A 19596-nucleotide genomic window follows, 5' to 3' on the forward strand; every position below is an offset into this window, starting at 1 on the left:
TAAGCGCTACGCTATACTGACTTGCAACTTGTTTTAAGAAGTCAGAAGTGCTCAGTAATACATTGTTATTTCACAACTCACATCATCATTAAGATTTTATCATTTGAATTAGTATTTAAATGAAAGTTTATCATTATATAAACAATACTATCAAAGCAGTTTTAAAATTTACATATATGAATTCCTTTAAGAATTCATTATTAAGTAGCAGTGACAATAAAACTGCACTATGAAAATCAGTTATAGATAAGGGGGCCCCTGTAGGCTCCCTTGGTGGCAGGGAGGAAAATAAATAGCTGTCAGTCTGGGAACTGAGAGACTAAGTATACTTTTTGCCTGATCTTCCTTAGGTACAAGATTCATAGACAAATATAGGCAAATAGGCATAACAATTGGGCAGTAGTCTTTTCTTTTTTTTTAACCTCTATTGTCTTAATTTACCAACTCAAGATTGCATTGTGGCAATAACCTCCAAAGATGGCTACCAACAAGTCCTCCTAAGGAATTCTATTCTTCTCATCACGAGGTGAAGTCTATTTCCCCTCCCCTTAAATCTGGGCTGACCTCAGGACTTGCTTTGACCAACAGAAAGCAGTAGGGTTATTATACCTGTTTTAGACCTAGTCCTCAAAGGGCCTGGCAGCTTCTTTTGTTCTCTTAGAAGCCAGCCACTGGGGGCTCAGCCAGCCTACCTGATGACCAGAGACCACATGGAGAGAGTTCACAAAGAGGAGAACTGAGATCACCCAGCTAACAGTCAGCACCCAGATGTAAGAGCAAGGTCATTAGATGTTCTGGCCCAAAATGAGCTGAATGCAGTCACATAAGTGATACTAGCTGACACCACAAGAAGGTACAGCTAACCCAAAGAATAGTGAAAAATAATAAATCATTGTTGGTTTAAGCTACTAAGTTTTGGAATGGTTGTTACAAAGCATTAAGCAACAAACACATTAATTTTCAAAGAGAGACTTTTATTTTTTAAAAAACTTGAGAAACCTCACACTTAGCCAATTTTCCATGCGGTAGTATTTATTTGAAAATTGAATCGGAACTAAAAAATATTATCTACCAGCATATTTTATAAGCCATGTATTGATGCTTTCTCCAGGTCTTTCACTAATTAAATACTTACTTAGCACCAATTTTCTATACTTTCAAGTACTGGATGACGTGGAATATGTAAAGGAATATAAAGTTTGGTTCTACTTATAGTGAGTTTATGATTTATATAGGGAGGTAAAATATAGTCATTGAAAACACGTAATTCAGCAATCAAATTATAGCATACACACTTACTCTAAATATACAGGGTATATCTTTTCGACTTGCATGGATAACATCTGAGGCTAAGACTGAACTCACAGAAAATTCTTCATCCCTGAATGAAAAGCAAAGCATTAAAAGTTAGTATATGTGGCTATGTGTGTGGTTTGGGTGTGTATCCAAATAACACATACGAAGCAATATCCAAAGTTTAACTGCACCAAACACCCAAATTTAATTTTTTTAAAAATTTAATTTTCCCCTATTGTAATTAATAGTGCCCCAAATAATTTATCAAGAATAACTTCCTAGTGGCATATTATACAAGAGCTAGAAATCATTTTTGGCTTTCCCACAGTCACAAAGCCAGTAAGCATACACGTAGAACTGAGATTTGAACCCTAGTAGGTCTCTGGAGCCTCCAGTGCACCCTCTTGCCTCCCACAATAAATCTTAAGTGCCCTCAACCCAGCTCATCTTACATTTTATTGTTCCTTCAGCATCTAAAACATATTTCCTCCACAATAATTTCTTGTGATTCCCTTAATTTTGTTGTTGATACCATGATTCCCTTAGTCTCACAGACTTGACACCTTAGTCCTATTTTTTATTCTTCTCCCTATCTATATTCAGTCCCTTAGTAGGTTTTATCAGATTTTTCTTGCCAATATTTCTTGCATCTATCCCATCACAGTCCACATTTGTAGGGGAAGATAATGTGTTTGAGATGCTGGTGTGAAGTGCCAATGTGAGTCATAGCTAGAAATTCTGGTTTTGAGCAATGTATGGATATATCTGAACTGGAGATACAAGTCTGGGAATCATCAATTCAGAGGTGATGGCTGAAGCTGTGAGTAAATATGATCACTCAAGGGCAGTGCCTGGAATTAGGAGAAAAGGTAAAGGAGAGAGCAGTAAGGAAAGCGGGAAGAATCTAAAAAATGAGACCAGAAATGTTTGAGGGCTATACTTACTTAAATGTTTACTGATTATGTTTTCCAGGAGCTTTTCCTATTTTTATTTTCTTTCCTCACATTGAAATGATGCTCTAAACCTTTAAGTGATGGGATGACAGAAACTTCACACAATAGGCTTCCATTACCCCAGCAAAGTTTACACAGGTCTTCTGGACTCAAACACCAATTTCTTTTTCCTTAACTCCTAGCCCCACACACTCAACACACATACCATCCTGTCCTATAAATACACCTTACTTCCTGTTTTCAATTCTGTTACTATAGCAATATTAGCAAATTAGAAAACATGAAATTAGATCATTTAAATAAACCATGCAACACAATTTTTTAAAATAACAAACTTTAAAATTCCTATGTTGCAATGATACAAATAATTTTACCTTCAAAGTCTTACCTCATGTCAATCACTTGACTAATAACAACACTGGGTTGAGATGCTTTTCCTTCAGCAATATCGTACAGAAATACTTTGAAGTCACACACTACAGCCAATGCTCTTTGCCATCCTTTCTTCACTCCAGCAGGCTTAGGAATCTTAGTTTTGTTTTAGACAGACAGACAAACAACCAACCAAAATAACCAAATGAAAATATCCCTTAAATTACATATGTAATTGCAAGGTAAAGACCTACAGATAATGTACACATTTTATAAGTCTGCTATTCTGGTTCGTAAAGTAGCAGAGAGGACACATATCATTAAGCTATGAGAAAATGTGAGAACACATTCTTCAAATACTGAATGACTTTTTATTCTGAGAACATTTTAATGGTACTATTTTAACTTTCACTAGTATTTCATTAAAATAACATTCATGGGTTTCTTTCTAAATAGCATAAAAGTCAAACTTGGTAGTAAGATGAAATTCAGCTTACACTGTAAATATTACCCAAGATAACAAAGACTATGCTTTGATAATATCTCCTAATTCATAACCATATCACATCTCTCTTGCAAGACCAGGTGCTACAAACTCCTTTATGAAGATTTCATCACAAGATAGGAATAATATGGAAAAGCTTGAGATATTTTATAACTTATTTCCAAGTAAAAGCTAGGTTTTTGTTTTCAAATCATTATTCTACATGAAATAAAACTATTAGATTAATTTTATTCATTTAATTTTCCATCAAGAACTATGCTCTTAAAATAACTAGATTTGATTTTAATTCATTAATAAATCTTAAAAGGTTAATCTAAACCCAACCTAATCATACTTACTCTGACATGACCTTCATATGCTGTTCCTATTCCTTTCTGAGGATCTATACCCAGGGGACCTTTTGTCTGTTCAGGAGGAACCGGACAAGTGGTTGGAGCTTTGTTTACACAAGTTATATGGCACGAGAATCCACACACTTTTGGAGGGAAAAAAAGAAATATTTGATAAAAATTCATTTTAACAAAAAGAAAATTCACTGACACTGCATACAAGATGCTATGTTAGATGAATGCTTATCTCCAATTTTATTTTAAATAACAGTTTTATCATTTGGGTAGCTGATACATTTGCTTATCAATGACAATTTTAATGAGGAATAGTAAATATTTAAAAATTATTTGTAACACTGTTGTTCTATGTTGACATAAGTGATCAAATAGAAAAAGCATCTAACCTAGCAACTAAAATGGCAGATTTAAATTTCCTAAAAGAGTGGTTTCTCAAGTTCTTTCTAGCTCTTCATACCACTACAACTTGGTATCTGCCTTGAAATTTCTCTTGCGAGGGTCATTACTGGGCATTAAGCTACGTGACATCTTTGGTTTGGCAAACCCTACCAATCCTTGAAAATGGAGTTTTTCAATGACTGAAAAAGTACAAGTTAAGGGTAAATTTTAGGAGTTATTATTATATATATTTAAACTACTACTAAAATAACAATACACAGTAGTTAACTTTATGGAGTGCTTTTTATTTTTCTATAACAATCTAAAAGAGGTACAGTTACCATCTCTACGTTAAAGTATGACTTACCCAGGGTCACAGCATGTATTTGGCAGTGTTAGAATTCACCCAGGCAGTCTGCATACCTAACTACTAACAATATTGTCATGATATTGTTATTTGATACTCACACGGTAAACCTGAGATTCGAAGAGAAGATAATACATAAACTTACAAGTTTCATTGAGACTTGGTCAGGTGAGAATTAAAGGTTAAAATATTTAAAATAAACAGTTTGTTGGGACAGGTTATAGACTAAGATAATTTATTTAGGCAATTTCTACTCAGAGGATGGATCCAGGAGACTATCGGGGAAAGATTAAAAGAGGAACTAAATGGGTATCATTGTGGAAATACAAGCACATGGGGAAATGGACTACAAATCACTGATGGATACTGTGAAACCAGCAGAGAGGCAAGATGACAAAAATGATCCAAATGTCTCAACTGACTTTATTTATTTATTAAAGAGAGGGTCTTGCTATGTTGCCCAGGTTGGCCTCAAAACGATCCTCTTGTCTCAGCCTCCTGAGTAGTTGGGACTACAGGCATGAGCCATCACACAGCTTCAATTCACTTTTAAGTGGAGTGTCTAGCAAGTTATGATTTGTTTTACTTATAAGCAAACGGCAGTGGAAGCAACAAAATAAGTACCTATACTGGATCTAATTCCAACCAACCACAAGGAAAGGAACATGACAGGAATTTTTAGAAGCTGTAATCACATTATTGTAACATTTACAAAAGCCTGGCAGACAAACGCTAGGGACAGTCTCATGAGTCCCGATAGCTTCATAAAGTAGGCTTCAAAGGGTCTAAAGAAAAGACAGGCACAATTTCACAGCAAATGACTCTAGAAGAGAAGACAGTCTGAGAAGACCTCAAAAATTCCTACTATGAATTACAAATAACTGTGATGCATAAAAATGACATGGGACTTAAAGCGAGGTAGCTGGCTAGGATTCTTTCTAATAAACAAATATTGAAATGACATACCAGTACTGGCAAAGTTCCAAAGTGAAGCAAAGCTTGAAAACTACACATTTTCTCCTTTGGCTTCAGTCACACTTCCTAGTCAATGATATAGGCTATTCCTTCTCAGCTTACTTGGCTATCTTTTACTGTTGCCTTCCCTTATCTATGTATGAGACTCATGTACTTGCTCACTTCTCAATCTACATGTGCTTCGTGGATATCATTCATGTCTATAACTGAATATACTCATCACTCTTAAATCTCTGCTTTCTCAACCCTGAACATTTTATTTGGCTTTAAACACATGTATCTAATGAACTAGTTATATAATCTTGATCTTTCACTTTAGCTGTGAGAACTAATCAAACAGAATGCACTGCCTTAACATGTTATTAATTTCCCTCTTACTCAAAGTACTCAGATATAGGCTAACTGCAAGTATATTATAAAGGAAACACATGCATCTGATGGGGATTGACTACATTTCCCTTAGGGTCCCTTCCCATCCTAACAGCAGAAGAGACAGGAAATGGCAACTAGTATTAGAATTCGAGTTAGCAACTATTTTCTTATCTTTTTCATAAGATAAATCAATAGAGATCTTCAGATAGTTCATAGAAAATGTATATTATGAAAAAACTAGGCCAGGCGCAGTGGCTCATGCCTGTAATCCCAGCACTTTGGGAGGCTGAGGCAGGCAGATCATGAGGCCAGGAGTTAACAGCCTGGCCAATATGGTGAAACCCTGTCTCTACTTAAAATACAAAAATTAGCTGGGCATGGTGGCACACACCTGTAGTCCCAGCTACTTGGGAGGCTGAGGCTTGAACTGCTTGAACTCGAGAGGCAGAGGTTGCAGTGAGCTGAGATTGTGCCACTGTACTCTAGCCTGGGTGACAGAGCACGACTCTGTCTTAAAAAAAGAAAAAACTATGCATGGATTTAAAATTTTCTTTTGCACCAAAATAAATGCATACTAACTTGTTTTAATAAGTCTGAAAAGGATCTAGCTTGAGGCACTAAGAATGAGACATCAATCTGAAAAGAGCCCCTATAAGAGCAACATGAATCCTGCTAAAATTAAGTAAGAACAAACATAAAATTTACAATGAAGCTTGAGTAGAAGAACGGTGAAATAATTGGTGCTTTACAAAAAGTTTATGGGGACAATTCCTATGGTTTGGCTGTGTTTCCACCTAAATCTCATCTTGGATTGTAGCTTCCATCATTCCCACGTGTCATGGGAGAGACACAGTGGGAGGTAACTGAATCATGAACCATGATTGTGAGGCCTCCCCAGTCATGTGGAACTGAGTCAATTAAACCTTTTTCCTTTACAAATTACCCAGTCTTGGGTATGTCTTCATTAGCAGTGTGAGAAAAGACAAATACAAATGCTTTAAAGAAATCAAGATGGTCACGGTGGCTCATGCCTGTAATCCCAGCACTTTGGGAGGCCAAGGTGGGTGGATCACCTGAGGTCACAAGTTCGAGACAATCCGGCCCAACATGGTGAAACCCCGTCTCTACCAAACACACACACAAAGAGTTTGCTGGGCATGGTGGTAGGTGCCTGTAACCCCAGCTACTCAGGAGGCTGAGGCAGGAGAATCGCTTGAACCCGGGAGGCAGAGGTTGCAGTGAGCTGAGATTACACCACTGCATTTCAGCCTGAGGGACAAGAGTGAAACACCATCTCAAAAAAAAAAAAAAAAAAAGAAAAGAAATCAGCAGTTTACAAATGGATAACTCAGTTTAACAAGGGAAAAATGATGTCAAAGATGAAACCTATAGTAGCAGACCATCCACATTAATTTGCAAGGAAAAAATCTTGTTCATGCCCTGTCTGAAGAGGACTGATGAGTAACGTCACAAACAACAGCCAACACCACAGACATCTCAACTGGTTCAGCTTACACAATTCTGACTGAAAATGAATGTCAGCAAACTTCCCACTTGTTGGGTGTCAAAACCACTGCATCCAGATCAGCTGCAGAATGTTCAAGGGAAGTTTTAAACAAATAGGATCAAGATCCTGAAGCATTTCTTTGAAGAAGTGTAGTAAGAGATGCAACATGGCTTTACCAGCATGGTCTCAAAGAGAAAGCACAATCAAAGCAATGGCTAACAAGAGGGAAATGGTCCAGTCGCAGCAAAAGTGGACCAGTCAAAAGCAAAGGTCATGGCAACTGTTTTTTGGGATGCTTGAGGTATTTTGCTGTTGGCTTTCTGGAGAGCCAAAGAATGATAGCATTTCTTTATTATGAGAGTGTTTTGAGAAATGCAGCCAAAGCTTTAGAAGAAAAACACCTGGGAAAAGCTCCACCAGAGTTCTTCTCCACCATGAAAATTCTCCTCCTGCTCATTCCTCTCATCAAACAGAATTTTGTGAGTATTTCCATGGGAAATCATTAGGCATCCACCTTAGAGCCCTAATTTGGTTCCCTCTGACTTCTTTTTGTTTCTGAATTTTAAAAAGTCTTTAAGGGCACCCAACTTTCTTCAGTTAATAATGTAAAGCAGACTATATTAACATGGTTACAATCTCCCAGGACCCTCTGTTCTTTAGGGATGGATTAAATGTGTGGTATAATTGCTTATAAAATTGTCTTGAACTTGATGGAGCTCATGTTAAAAAATAAAGTTTATATTCCTTATTTTTATCTTTAAATTCTATATTTCCACAAGCTTTGTGAAGTCCCCTCATATAAGGTAGTGCCGTAGTGACAAACTTCATTTGATTTTTTAAAAAAAGTATTCTTGTGAAACATTCAAAAAGAAATAATATATTCCATTATAATTTAAATCATTTTCACTTCAGAGGTCCTAGGAAAAATAAAACAATGCCCAAACAAATAAATATACTTTATTTTCTGTTCACATAACCCCTGAACCTCTTTCCTTCATCACTCAGAATATGCGCTCTATGAGGGTAGGATCTATACCTTTACCCTATTCACTATTATGTCCCCAGTACCTAGAAGTACAGTGGGCACTACATAAATATGTAATGAATAAATCATGGATGGTAGAGAATAAAAACCTCTGCTATTAATACAGTAATAAAATATCTTTCAGGCATAGTGGCAGAAATTTAATATTTCTAAAAAGGTACTCACATTGCCTACTTCTCAATAACAATTTCTTTAATAAATTAAACAAGGTTAAATTTCAATGAATAGGTTCAAGGATAACTTGTATGTCTTCTGTCGTATATGTTAATGTTTTTTGGTGGGCACTACAAATTTACTCAAGTAACAAAACAAAGACAAATGAAACATATTTAAATATATATACCCTAAAAAATATTTCTAGCATACACTTGTCTAGTTTCTCTGACATTTAACAGACAACATAGATTATTTCCATTCCTGTTATGCAAAAAAGCAAATGATTAAGTAAAACAAACATTTATATACCTTTGAAAGAGAATGAAGTTATTTGATTACAATTTAGATAGTGAAGTCACATTTTCTTTCCTTTTTGTTCTTACCTTCACATGAACAGCCCTGTCTTATTAAACCCACCATCAAAGAGGTACACTGATGACACTTGGTAGGAGTAGTAAAAGATTTTACAAAAAACTGGTGAGTCTTGCGCTGCAAAACAAATTGATAAAAAAACACATTGTTTAAAAAATTTCCATAATGTGAGTCCCTATGCCCCATATCACCTTCTAGAATGTTTTCTAAATAGGAACAGAATGAATTATTTCCATTTCTCTTTACATCTTCTTACAGTTTATGGTCTTTAAATACTTTTATTAAGTAATCTGAGCAACTAGGCTAAAACAATTAAGAAGCTAAATGATAACTGCTGTTGAATGCCATTTGAATTGGATGTAAAATAAACTATAGCTTATTTGGGGGGGTCATAAATCTTAGCTTCGGAATTTTATTAAATTCTTCAAATTACTGTTCAGCAAATAGTTAAGTAAAATATTGCATATTTATACAAATATAGGATTTTAATATGATTTATACCTTCTTAGGTAAAAAAAGTTATTTAAAATTCTTGTTTCTACTAAAAATCATGTGTTTCTCTTTCTGGGACCAAGGACAAATACTATGCTTCACAAATTGGTTTTCTCCTACGAAAAGAGGCAATGTAACACTTGAGCAGATAAAAATACACACATATTATTCCAGAGAGAGATGGCAGACTGAAATTTCTTATTGAATGCCCTGTAGTTAAAGGTCTCTAAGTCTAAACTGATTTACATGGTGGTAAGTCACATAGATTTTATCTCTTTGGAATATTCCTTTCTTTTCCAAACTAACTCTCTTAGTTTGTTTTAACAATAAATGTATAATAAATAACCTTTCATTCTGCTGTGTGAACTTAGGAGCAATTTACTAAATTCCTCTCTGTCTCACTTTCCTTATCTACAAAACAGGATAAATAGGAATATTTACTTAATGGAGTGGTTAAACGAGTATTAATATAAGCAAAGCCTTTCAAACAGTACCTGGTACATACTAAGTACTCAAAAAATATTTCCTTTTTTCAAAAATAATTTCAACTCTTATTTTAGATTCATGGGTACATGTGCAGGTTGTTACCTGGGTATATTGCATGATGCTGAGGTTTAGGGTATGACTGATTCCATCACCCAAGTACTAGGCACAGTACCCAATTTTTCAGCCCTGGCACTGCTCCCTCCTTCCCCTTTTCTAGTAGCCCCCAGAGTCTTTTGTTGCCGTCTTTATGTCCATGAGTTATTTTGTTGTCATCTTTTTGTCCATGAATTACTGTATCTGAATTTTTTATGTCCATGAATGTTATTTGAATTTTTCTATTTCTTTTTTATATGTGTGATTGATTTAAACTACTAAGAACTCCATTCCATATTCTACTACATTATGAATACTGATTTTAAAAAGTTAAAGTAGCATTTATTTCAGTTGACACAACATATGAACAAAAAACTAAAGGGCATTATTTGAAGCTCTAAAATTCAAGTTAAAAATAAATCTTGTTCTCTTCAACTGGGATATATGATTTGTACACAACAAAAGTTTTAAAAAATAAAATAAGTAGATTATCTTTTTACCAAAAAACCCCTAACTACCAGCATTAGTCAGAGAATGGGGTGAGATTCTCAAGTTTAGAGTCGTCATGAGATCTGGTCCAACCTCAAACCATTTTGTTCTATATGTTCCTCATGATCTTTTGGTGAGTTTCAAAGCCGCACTGGGAATTGACTCTAAGCAGAACACAGACTATCTTATTACTAACTCTGCAATTGCTCCTATAGCTTCTGAGTCTCAGTCAGGGTGCAGGCACTGTACCAGTGCTTTATATAATTCATCTTATTTTGTGTAAACAACCACCTTGGAAAGATAGGTATTTCCTTATATGAAGGAACTCATTAAAATCATAAAATTCTGCTCTTTCTCTTGTATACAACTTTTAAATTTTTGGCTCTTTGAGAAACTATTATGAGTAAATTTTCTACTGCTAACTTTTTCAATTGTTCAAAATGCATTAATGCAAAAGATGTAAAGTTATTCTACTGGTTAGTTCTAGAGGCTTTTAATACGAAGAAGGAAAAATTAATCAACTGCTCTAAGTAGCTTCATTTTGTTTTTCTTCTAAATGATAAGAAGACATATCTGAAACAGTAGCAATGAAACAACTCTAGTGTAATTTGTATATATGTATGTGTGTGTATATATATATACACACACATATATATGTGTGTGTGTGTGTATTTGTGTGTGTGTATATATATATATATATATATAAAACACTTCCTCCCCAGCAAGAGATCTACTTAGGATGTCACAATTCTGAGTATGACAACAGGAAAAAAAATAACCCAATGTTTTGGATGATAATTAATTTTAGGTAATAAATCATCTAACTGGTAGGTGATGGTTAAATTATGGGAGAGGTTGTGAAATTTACTACTAAAGATTAAGGAGTTTATGTTTCACTAATCTCCACTAAGGACAGTATAACATAACATAATTAAAGATCATTACTCTGGACCGGGCACGGTGGCTCATGCCTGTAATCCCAGCACTTTGGGAGGCCGAGGTGGGCGGATGAGGTCAAGAGATCGAAACCATCCTGGTCAACATGGTGAAACCCCGTCTCTACTAAAAATACAAAAATCAGCTGGGCATGGTGGCGCGCACCTGCAGTCCCAGCTACTCGGGAGGCTGAGGCAGAAGAACTGCTTGAACCCGGGTGGCGGAGGTTGCAGTGGGCCAAGATCATGCCACTGCACTTCAGCCTGGCACTTGGCAACAAAGCAAGACTCTGTCTCAAAAAAAAAAAAAAAAAAAAAAAAAAAAACCAACAAAAAAAAAAAAAAAAAAAAAAAAAAAAAAAAGATCATAACTCTGATGGCATCAGTCTTTTGGTAATACACAATAGGCAATAGGATTTGGTTTTGTTTCGGCATGAAAAAGAGGAATGATAACAGAAAGATACATGAATAATCAATCTTAGGGTCTAGATTACTTGGCTTCTAATATCCCTGTTTCCTGCCTCCTGGTCAATATTTGATATCTAATCCTTCCCTTTGTGAAATAGCTGGAAGAGGAGAAAAAAAATGAAAAGAAAAAATCTAATAAGAAAGGCATTAAAGTATGGACCAAAATTAGAATTTTAGATTATGTGATCATTTGGAGTAGATAGAATTAACTATAACCTCAAATTTCAATGTGGTGATTAGAAAGAGTTCTGTTCTACTCTTGATTTTGTCTGTGTTGTAGATTTTAGGCTACACATTGGAGAAGGTAAAATGTTTTTAATAGAAGATGTGAGAGCCAAGTAGAACCAAGTACAACTCTTGGTGAAAGCTTAGAAATTTATTGTAGATAATTAAACTTTTGCCACTAATAAATGACAAGTAAAAGAGTATCTCACACAACCCTTTCTTTCTTAGAATAGATTTTAAAATGTTTTAAAGACATTAAATTTTCTGGCTGGGCGTGGTGGCTCACGCCTGTAATCCTAGCACTTTGGGAGGCCCAGGTGGGCAGATCATGAGATCAAGAGATCGAGAGCATCCTGGTGGCCAACATGGTGAAACCTCGTCTCTACTAAAAATACAAAAATTAGCTGGGCATGGTGGCGCATGCTTGTAGTCCCAGCTACTCGGGAGGCTGAGGCAGGAGATTCACTTGAACCCAGGAGGCAGAGGTTGAAGTGAGCCGAGATTGTGCCACTGCACTCTGTCCTGGTGATGGAGCGAGACTCTGTCTCAGGAAAAAAAAAAAAAAGAAATGTTCTTTTTTAAAGTAATATTTTTTCTTTTCTTTTAAAATTTTTATTTTGAGATAATTATAGATTAACTTCTCTATCTTTTAAAAAACATGAAATAAACTTTATTTTTTGGGGAGAAATATTAGGTGCAACAAATTGAGTTAATATTTAGTTGATAAAATAATTTATCAGTGTAGTAGAGGCCTCACTCTAGTTTTATTTTACCTTCTTTTGCCCATACATCCTTGATGATCCAACACCTTGGACATGTATATATCTTTAGATAATCTGAGTGTTTCTAATTTATATCAGTGTGATTCTGTCATGTATCAGCTACACTGTATGAATCTTCCCCCTATTTCTACCTCTAATACCTTGGACATGTATATATCTTTATAAATTAGATAGCCTGAGTATGTGTTTTTAATTTATGTAAACGTGTTTCTGTTATTTATCAGCTATATTTTAGGACTCTTTTCCGTATTTCCAACTCCCCACAGCCATAAAAAATGCAGTAATAAGCATCTTCATCATGCTGCCTAGTGAATCTGTATGAAGGTTTTTTCTGAAGGAAATAGATTTTTCTGATGAAATGAGATTGCTGACTCATACAGCATATGTATGATTCTACATTGCATAGGTTCTCTCCAGAACGGCTGCACCCATTTATACTTCCAGTATCCACATGTGAGGCTGGCTGTTTCTCTACATCCTTGATGCCATCTTACTTACTGTTACCTTGATTTTGAGTAGAAAGTGATAGTAATTTTAAAATTAAATTTTAAACATTTCTCCAACGATTATGAAGTTGGACATTTCTTCATATGCTTGTTGACTAACAGGATTTCGTCTTCTGAGAATTACTTATTCCCATCATTTGCCAATCTTTCAACAGTATTTTCAGTCTTTTCATATGGAGTTGCAGAAGTTTCTTATATATTTTAGAAATAAACCTCTTATTAGTGGTGAACATTGCAGATATCTTCCACTAGTCTGTCATCATCTGTTAGCAATGCTTTCACTGTAAAAACATTTTTAATTTTGATGTAAGGTCCATGAATATTTTCACCTTATGCTTGTGACTTGAGATCTTATATTTATTCCCAGTCACACAAAAAAAATTTCTACATTTTCTCTTATGTATTTTAAATTTTTAAAATCAAATACATACATACATATGGTTCAAAAAGTAAAATGCCATTACAATGCCTATGACAAAATCGGAAGTATCCCTTTGCCCCAACTCTTCCTTCATAGAAGCAATTTCATTTAACTCTTCTTCTTCTTTTTTTTTATTTTTTTAAGCTATTTCACTTCTTCTGTAATAGATATCTATATTGACAAGGGAGAGGGGAAGCCTATACTACATTTTTTGATTTGACACATTATCTGTTCAGTTCCTGCTATGGTAGAGAAGGATTTGGCCTCTTTACGCTATCTACTCCCGTCTTTCGTTTTTCCCAATATTGTTATAGTACAGTTTTAGATTAAAAGTTGTTATGACTAGGGAATTATTATTCACTAATAAGAACTACACTATGGTTATAATTTCTTACTTGTATAATCTTTCAATTTTTCTAAAATTAATAGTGCTCTCCAACCCCTGACTTTTACCTTTCTGTATCTCTATCACTAAATCTTACAAACTCTTCTAACAAACTGTAAAATCCCCTGGAATCTATTTACCACATGGTCAAACACATCGGAAACCTTTCAGCCCCCCACCCCTTTCCACTGACCTGAAGACATCCCCACTAAAGCCCTCTGGTTTCCTAGTCCAGTCTTTTTCTTAACCAGTCTGTATATAATTCCTTCTTCTATGGACCTCATGTCTTTCTCCTCTTTCTTGGTCCCCTTCCTTGTTCTGTTAGAACTAATTCAGTTTCCTTAGAAAGTAGCCAATGGGTGATAAATTTTTTTTGAGATCTAGAATTTCTGAAAATGCAGTTTTTTCCCCCTGCAACTCAATGGGACATTTGACAAGGAATCAAAAATTCTAGCTTGAAATTTACCTTATAACTATTCTTTTCATTTTGTTTTGGATAAGTTTCCTTCTTTTCTTTTTTCTGTTTTCCTTTTCAGAATCTTCTATTTGTTGGATACTGATTTCTCATATTTTCTTTTCTAATTTTTATCTGATTTTTTGTAATATTTTCCAAGAGAATTCTCAAATTTATCTTGTGACACATTACTGAATTAAAAAAATATTTACCATATTTTCTTTGAGACTTCTTGTTCTCATATTCCTGTTTCTTTCTGCTTTTTGAACTGCCCCTTTTCCTTCAATGAAAACAGGAAATATTTGTTTGATTTTTTCTTTCTTTTGAGACAGGGTCTCACTGTGTCACTGAGGCTGGAGTTTAGTGGTGCAATCTCAGGCTCACTGCAGCCTTGACCACCCAGGCTCAGGCAATCCTCCCTCCTCAGCCCTCAAGTAACTGGCACTCCAGGTGCATATTACCATGCCTGGCTAATTTTTGTATTTTTCATACAACATGCCATGTTGCCCAGATGGGTCTTGGACTCCTGGGCTCAAGGGATCCCCTAGCCTTGGCCTCCCAAAATGCTGGGATTACAGGTGTGAGTCATCATTTATGCCAGACTTTTTCTTTTGTTAGGTAATTTTGAAATGTCTGCTGACTCTTGGGAATGTTAATATTTTTTAGTCAGTAGAAAAGCTAAAGAGATTTTGTGTTTTTTAATGTGTGCATGTATGAAAGCAAACATATGATGTGCTTGTTAAGAAAAAAGCCATCTCATTAGGGAGCCCTAAAGGACATTATCAATAGGTCTTTTCTGGGCCATTTAGTGGACTCGAGAATCCACTTATATCCTCTAAGCAGAGTGGGGAGGAGGAGGCTGTAGTACCAAGTGTCAGTACTCTGGGAGCTAAGCAGAGGAAAGGCTTTGGGGGTCTCACCATTCAGTACATGGACTTTTGTCAAATCTATTTACGGTTTCACATTTCTTTCTTTCACCAACTAGTAAGCCTGGTGCCCCTAAATTTGTGGTCTCTGGTTTAATTACTTTACAAAATTAACATGTTGCTGAGTTGGGGTAGTTGTGTGGTTTTCAGAGCTGATATAACACTTTATGTGGACTCTGAATCAATTTTCTAATTTACTCTAGACTCCCACTTCATTCTTGCCTCTCAAGGTACTTGGTGTCTTACCATTTTGGTTGTCTGAAGCTTGTTTTCTAGTACATTGCTCAGGAAGGAGTATGGGAACAATATTTCTTGAGCTCTTGAATGTTTTTAATAGTTTTCTGTGGCCTTTATTTTTGGAGGATGCTTTATTATCCTTAAAATATTAAATCCTGAAAAATCTTGTGACTTGTATTTCCTTGGATATCTTAAATGTGTTATTCCATTATTGTTGTTGTTATTTTTGGTATACTGTTACTATGGAAAAATCTGATGACAATCTCATTTTCTTTCCCCTTTAAGTGACATACTTTTTGCCTAAATGCTCAATGTTTTTCCTTTTATTTATAAACCATTAGTTTACTAGAATGTCTTCTTTCGGCTAGGTTGTCATATATCTTAACTTTGCTGCTTTTCATCTATCTTCCATCCTACTAACTTGTTCTTCTGTAATATATATTTTTCTCATTCTACTATAAAAGTCATCTATTATTTCAGCAGTTTATGTTTTCATGTCAAGTACTTCCAATTTATTTTTCTTCCTAACTACCTTATCTTGCCTCATGTTACCAACATTCTTCTTTTCTGATCTCTTTAAGGATTTTTTTTTTTATGTTTATTTTAAATTCATGTTCTATCTGAGCTTAAAATTTTGCTTTATCTGGGCACAGGTTATTTCACTTTGTCTTTCTTCTATATCAGTTATATTTTTAGTATATTTATTCAGGTCCATTGACCTCTCTCTCTCATTCTGTGGTTTATCCAAGGTTTATGATGTTCTGGAGAGGCAGATCATTCGGTTTTCCAATTTCTGGAATTTCTTTGTAGGAGCTTGAGACAAGCAACTAAATCTTCTCATTCTACCATATGTAATACTTCAGTCATATTTATGTCAAATAAATGGAAAAAAAAAAGTCAACCTGAATTTTTCACTAAATGGTTTTCTTTTTCAGTGGTTTATTGACTCAATCTCATATTCTTTCACAAGTGGCCTCAACTTAATGCCTTACTGAGGCACATACTGCTTAGAGAAAATGCTGCTTCTTATTATAACAGACTTCAAACACTGAATTTAAGAAGATGAAAAAGAACAAGTGCTGTATGCTCTCCCTACCTTTCCTACTGGTGATTATTTGCATTCATATAGAATTTATTTTCTAAGTTTTTCTGCTTGTAACTTTGAAGGAATAATATTTTTAAAAATCACAGCAAAAGCATAAAGCAGACAAAATTCTTTTTTTTGGGGGGGGGATGGGGGAGGAATACACTGTGCTTATAACTAGACTGAGTACCTTAGGTGGAAAGCCAGTTGAGCCAGGACATCCTTTTTTCTTTAAGGTTGGTGTGTGAACTGGAAGTGGAGTAGAGTCTACAGTCTGAACCCAGGAGCAAAAAAAGGAAATAAATGTCATGAAACACTCCATTAATTTCAAATATAACTAGAAAGAAACCAAAATAAATAAAACCAAACAAAACATCAATAAGGCAAAAAGTTGTACTAATTAATAATAAAGAAAACCTCAATAAAGCTAAAATTCTCATAATGTTGATAATTTAAATCTCTACCTGCACTATCTACAAATGAAATATTTGTTCAATTAGTAAGTTACTTCAGTCTGGAAATATAAAAATAAATCATTTGGATCAAATGATCCAAATAAAAAAAGCCATGACATGTGGCCTACAGAAATATGAAGATGTTAATTTTTACATTCATCTGAATTTGCCATATTACTTCTAAAAAGTATCTGAAAATGTCTTTAGCAAGATTTATAATAAAATATTTAGAAGATTCTTTTAACTACTCAACTTCCATACATGAACATATATTACATATATAGAACACAACTCTGGATGTGAATACATAGACAGAGGCTGACATTGGGGTTTTTGTGCAGAAATTAATTTCCAAAGAAGAGAATTATTTAATTTTATTGGAATTATTTAATATTATTGGAATTCTGACTGTAATACAAATTTATAGTCACATAACATATCTTTCTTAGTTAGCTATGTAAAATATGGTCTTCTTTTATGGGATATTATTTTAAGATATTGTTTTGAATGAAAGGAACCAATCATTTCATTGGATGTTATTATGGGGAAAAAAGAGCCACTGCTTAATCAGCGAAGTAGTTTAAAAAAAAAAAAGGGATGGAAAGTAACTTCCTTTTAGGATGCCAAGCAAAAAAATTAAAGAAAAAAGCTAGTCATTGCATAAAGTATAGAATATTTTAAACATTACAAGAAAAATGGATGGTCCTATCTTTGCTGTTACTATACAACCTTGTCTTCATTGTTACTATACAACAATCTGTCTCTTTGTTGTTACCATACAACCTCCGAAAACCAGAATATTTTATGTGCACTATAGCCTTAAAACAAAATTCAGTTGACTTTCTCAGAAATTTGTTTGTGAGTTTAGCTCTAATTTAGATTTTATTTACTTTTAAGTAGCTTGAAAAAGTTTTAAACCAAACTTACAATTTAACATTTGAAAAGATAAATATGAACGATGAAAGAAAAGAACACTGAAAATCTACATAGAAGTTAATAAAAAAACAACAGGAAACAAAGTTGTCAATCGAATTTACATAGAAAGTCCAAAGGTTATTAGAATTAAAAGAAATTAAGCAAGGGTGTTAGATAGAAGATCTACAGAGTTTATAAAGACAAGGCAATGCACAGTGAAAATGTATTTAAAAAGGATCCCATTCACCATAGCAACAAAAATTTTAAGGTACCTAGGAACAAATCTAACAAGCATTTTGAAATACACTGAAAATAATGAAACTTTATGGAAGGATGTAAGAGAATACCTAATATGCATACCATGTTCATAGATGGAATACCCAGTATCATGAAGATGTCAATTCTTCTCAAATAGATCTATAAATTAATGCAATTCTAAGCAAAAGCCCCATGTGAAACTGGCAAGCTGACTTTGAAAGTAATATGAAAAACTAAAAGTTCAAGAAGAAAAAGACAAAGGAGTGTGGGATGACTCATCTTACCAGGTATCGGAAATTATTTTAGAGTGAAAGTATTTGTATTTAAGACAATTACTGTCAGTGAAGGAATAACCAAAAGAACAATGGAAAAGAATTGAGAATATCCAAACAGATCCATGCATATAAAACAGAATAGCATTACAAATCAATGGGGGAAAATACAGCAATGTCATTTGTTCATTTGGGAAAAAGACATTAGAAGTCCATTTCTCATTATACATAACGATATATTTCAGTTTGACTAAGGACCTAAACAAGTAAAAGCAAAATTTAAAAACCCAAGAAAATATAGAAGAAAGTCTTTATAATCTCTGCATAGAGAAGAACTGCTTTAAAAAGACATAAAAAGCAGAAGTCATAAAGGAAAAAGACTGATAAATCTGACTATTTTAAAATCAAAACTTTTGCAAGACAAAAAGACACCACAAATAAAATTAAAAAGTAAGCCACAGACTGGGGGAAAATATTTGCAGTGCATATAGCTAGCAAAGAATTCGTATCCAGAATATACAATTAACACAAAAAGCTATAGGAAAAAATGATTCAATAGAACAAAGGACATGAACAGGCAAATCCTCAACGGTCAATAAACATAAAAAAAGATGCTGAATAACACTAGAAAATAGATGCAAGGTGAAACAAAAATGACACTTCATATCCATCAAACTGGCAAAAGTTGATGTGTGACAGTGAGGTGAGGATGTGAGGAAATGGGGAACTCACACACACTGCTGGGGGAGTGAAAATTGGCCTAATCACTGTGAAAAACAATTTGGCAAGATCCAGTTAAAGTTGAAAATGCATATAACATAATACAACTCAGTAACACCACTAAGTATATACGCCAAACAAACTCTGCACATATGCAAAAACAGGTATGAGGATATTCACTTCAGCACTGATAACGAAAAATTGGGAACAACCTAAATATCCAACTACAGGAGAATGGATAAATAGTTGTGGTATATGCCACAGTTATAATGAATGAACTAAATGAACACGTATCTGTATGAATAAACCTGAAAAGCAGACTTTTGAAAGAAAAAAGTTACAAAAGGA

The 19596-nt window shown here is 34.4% G+C and overlaps 1 protein-coding gene across 18 annotated transcripts in view; it reads right to left on the minus strand.

The window, feature by feature from the left end:
• CDC42BPA (CDC42 binding protein kinase alpha) overlaps positions 1-19596 on the minus strand; it is a 330073-nt gene that overhangs the window by 37758 nt on the left and 272719 nt on the right. For all 18 annotated transcript variants that reach the window (XM_017526457.2, XM_017526468.1, XM_017526469.1 and 15 more), the window contains 5 exons: positions 16819-16902; positions 8657-8762; positions 3465-3601; positions 2638-2777; positions 1300-1381 (listed from right to left, as the gene is read on the minus strand). In XM_017526457.2, coding sequence (XP_017381946.1) covers positions 1300-1381; positions 2638-2777; positions 3465-3601; positions 8657-8762; positions 16819-16902 — 549 coding nt within the window. The remainder of the gene's footprint in view (positions 1-1299; positions 1382-2637; positions 2778-3464; positions 3602-8656; positions 8763-16818; positions 16903-19596) is intronic.

The sequence above is a fragment of the Cebus imitator genome, unplaced genomic scaffold, assembly GCF_001604975.1.
Source record: "Cebus imitator isolate Cc_AM_T3 unplaced genomic scaffold, Cebus_imitator-1.0 Scaffold42, whole genome shotgun sequence".
In the NCBI taxonomy this organism is placed as follows: Eukaryota; Metazoa; Chordata; class Mammalia; order Primates; family Cebidae; genus Cebus; species Cebus imitator.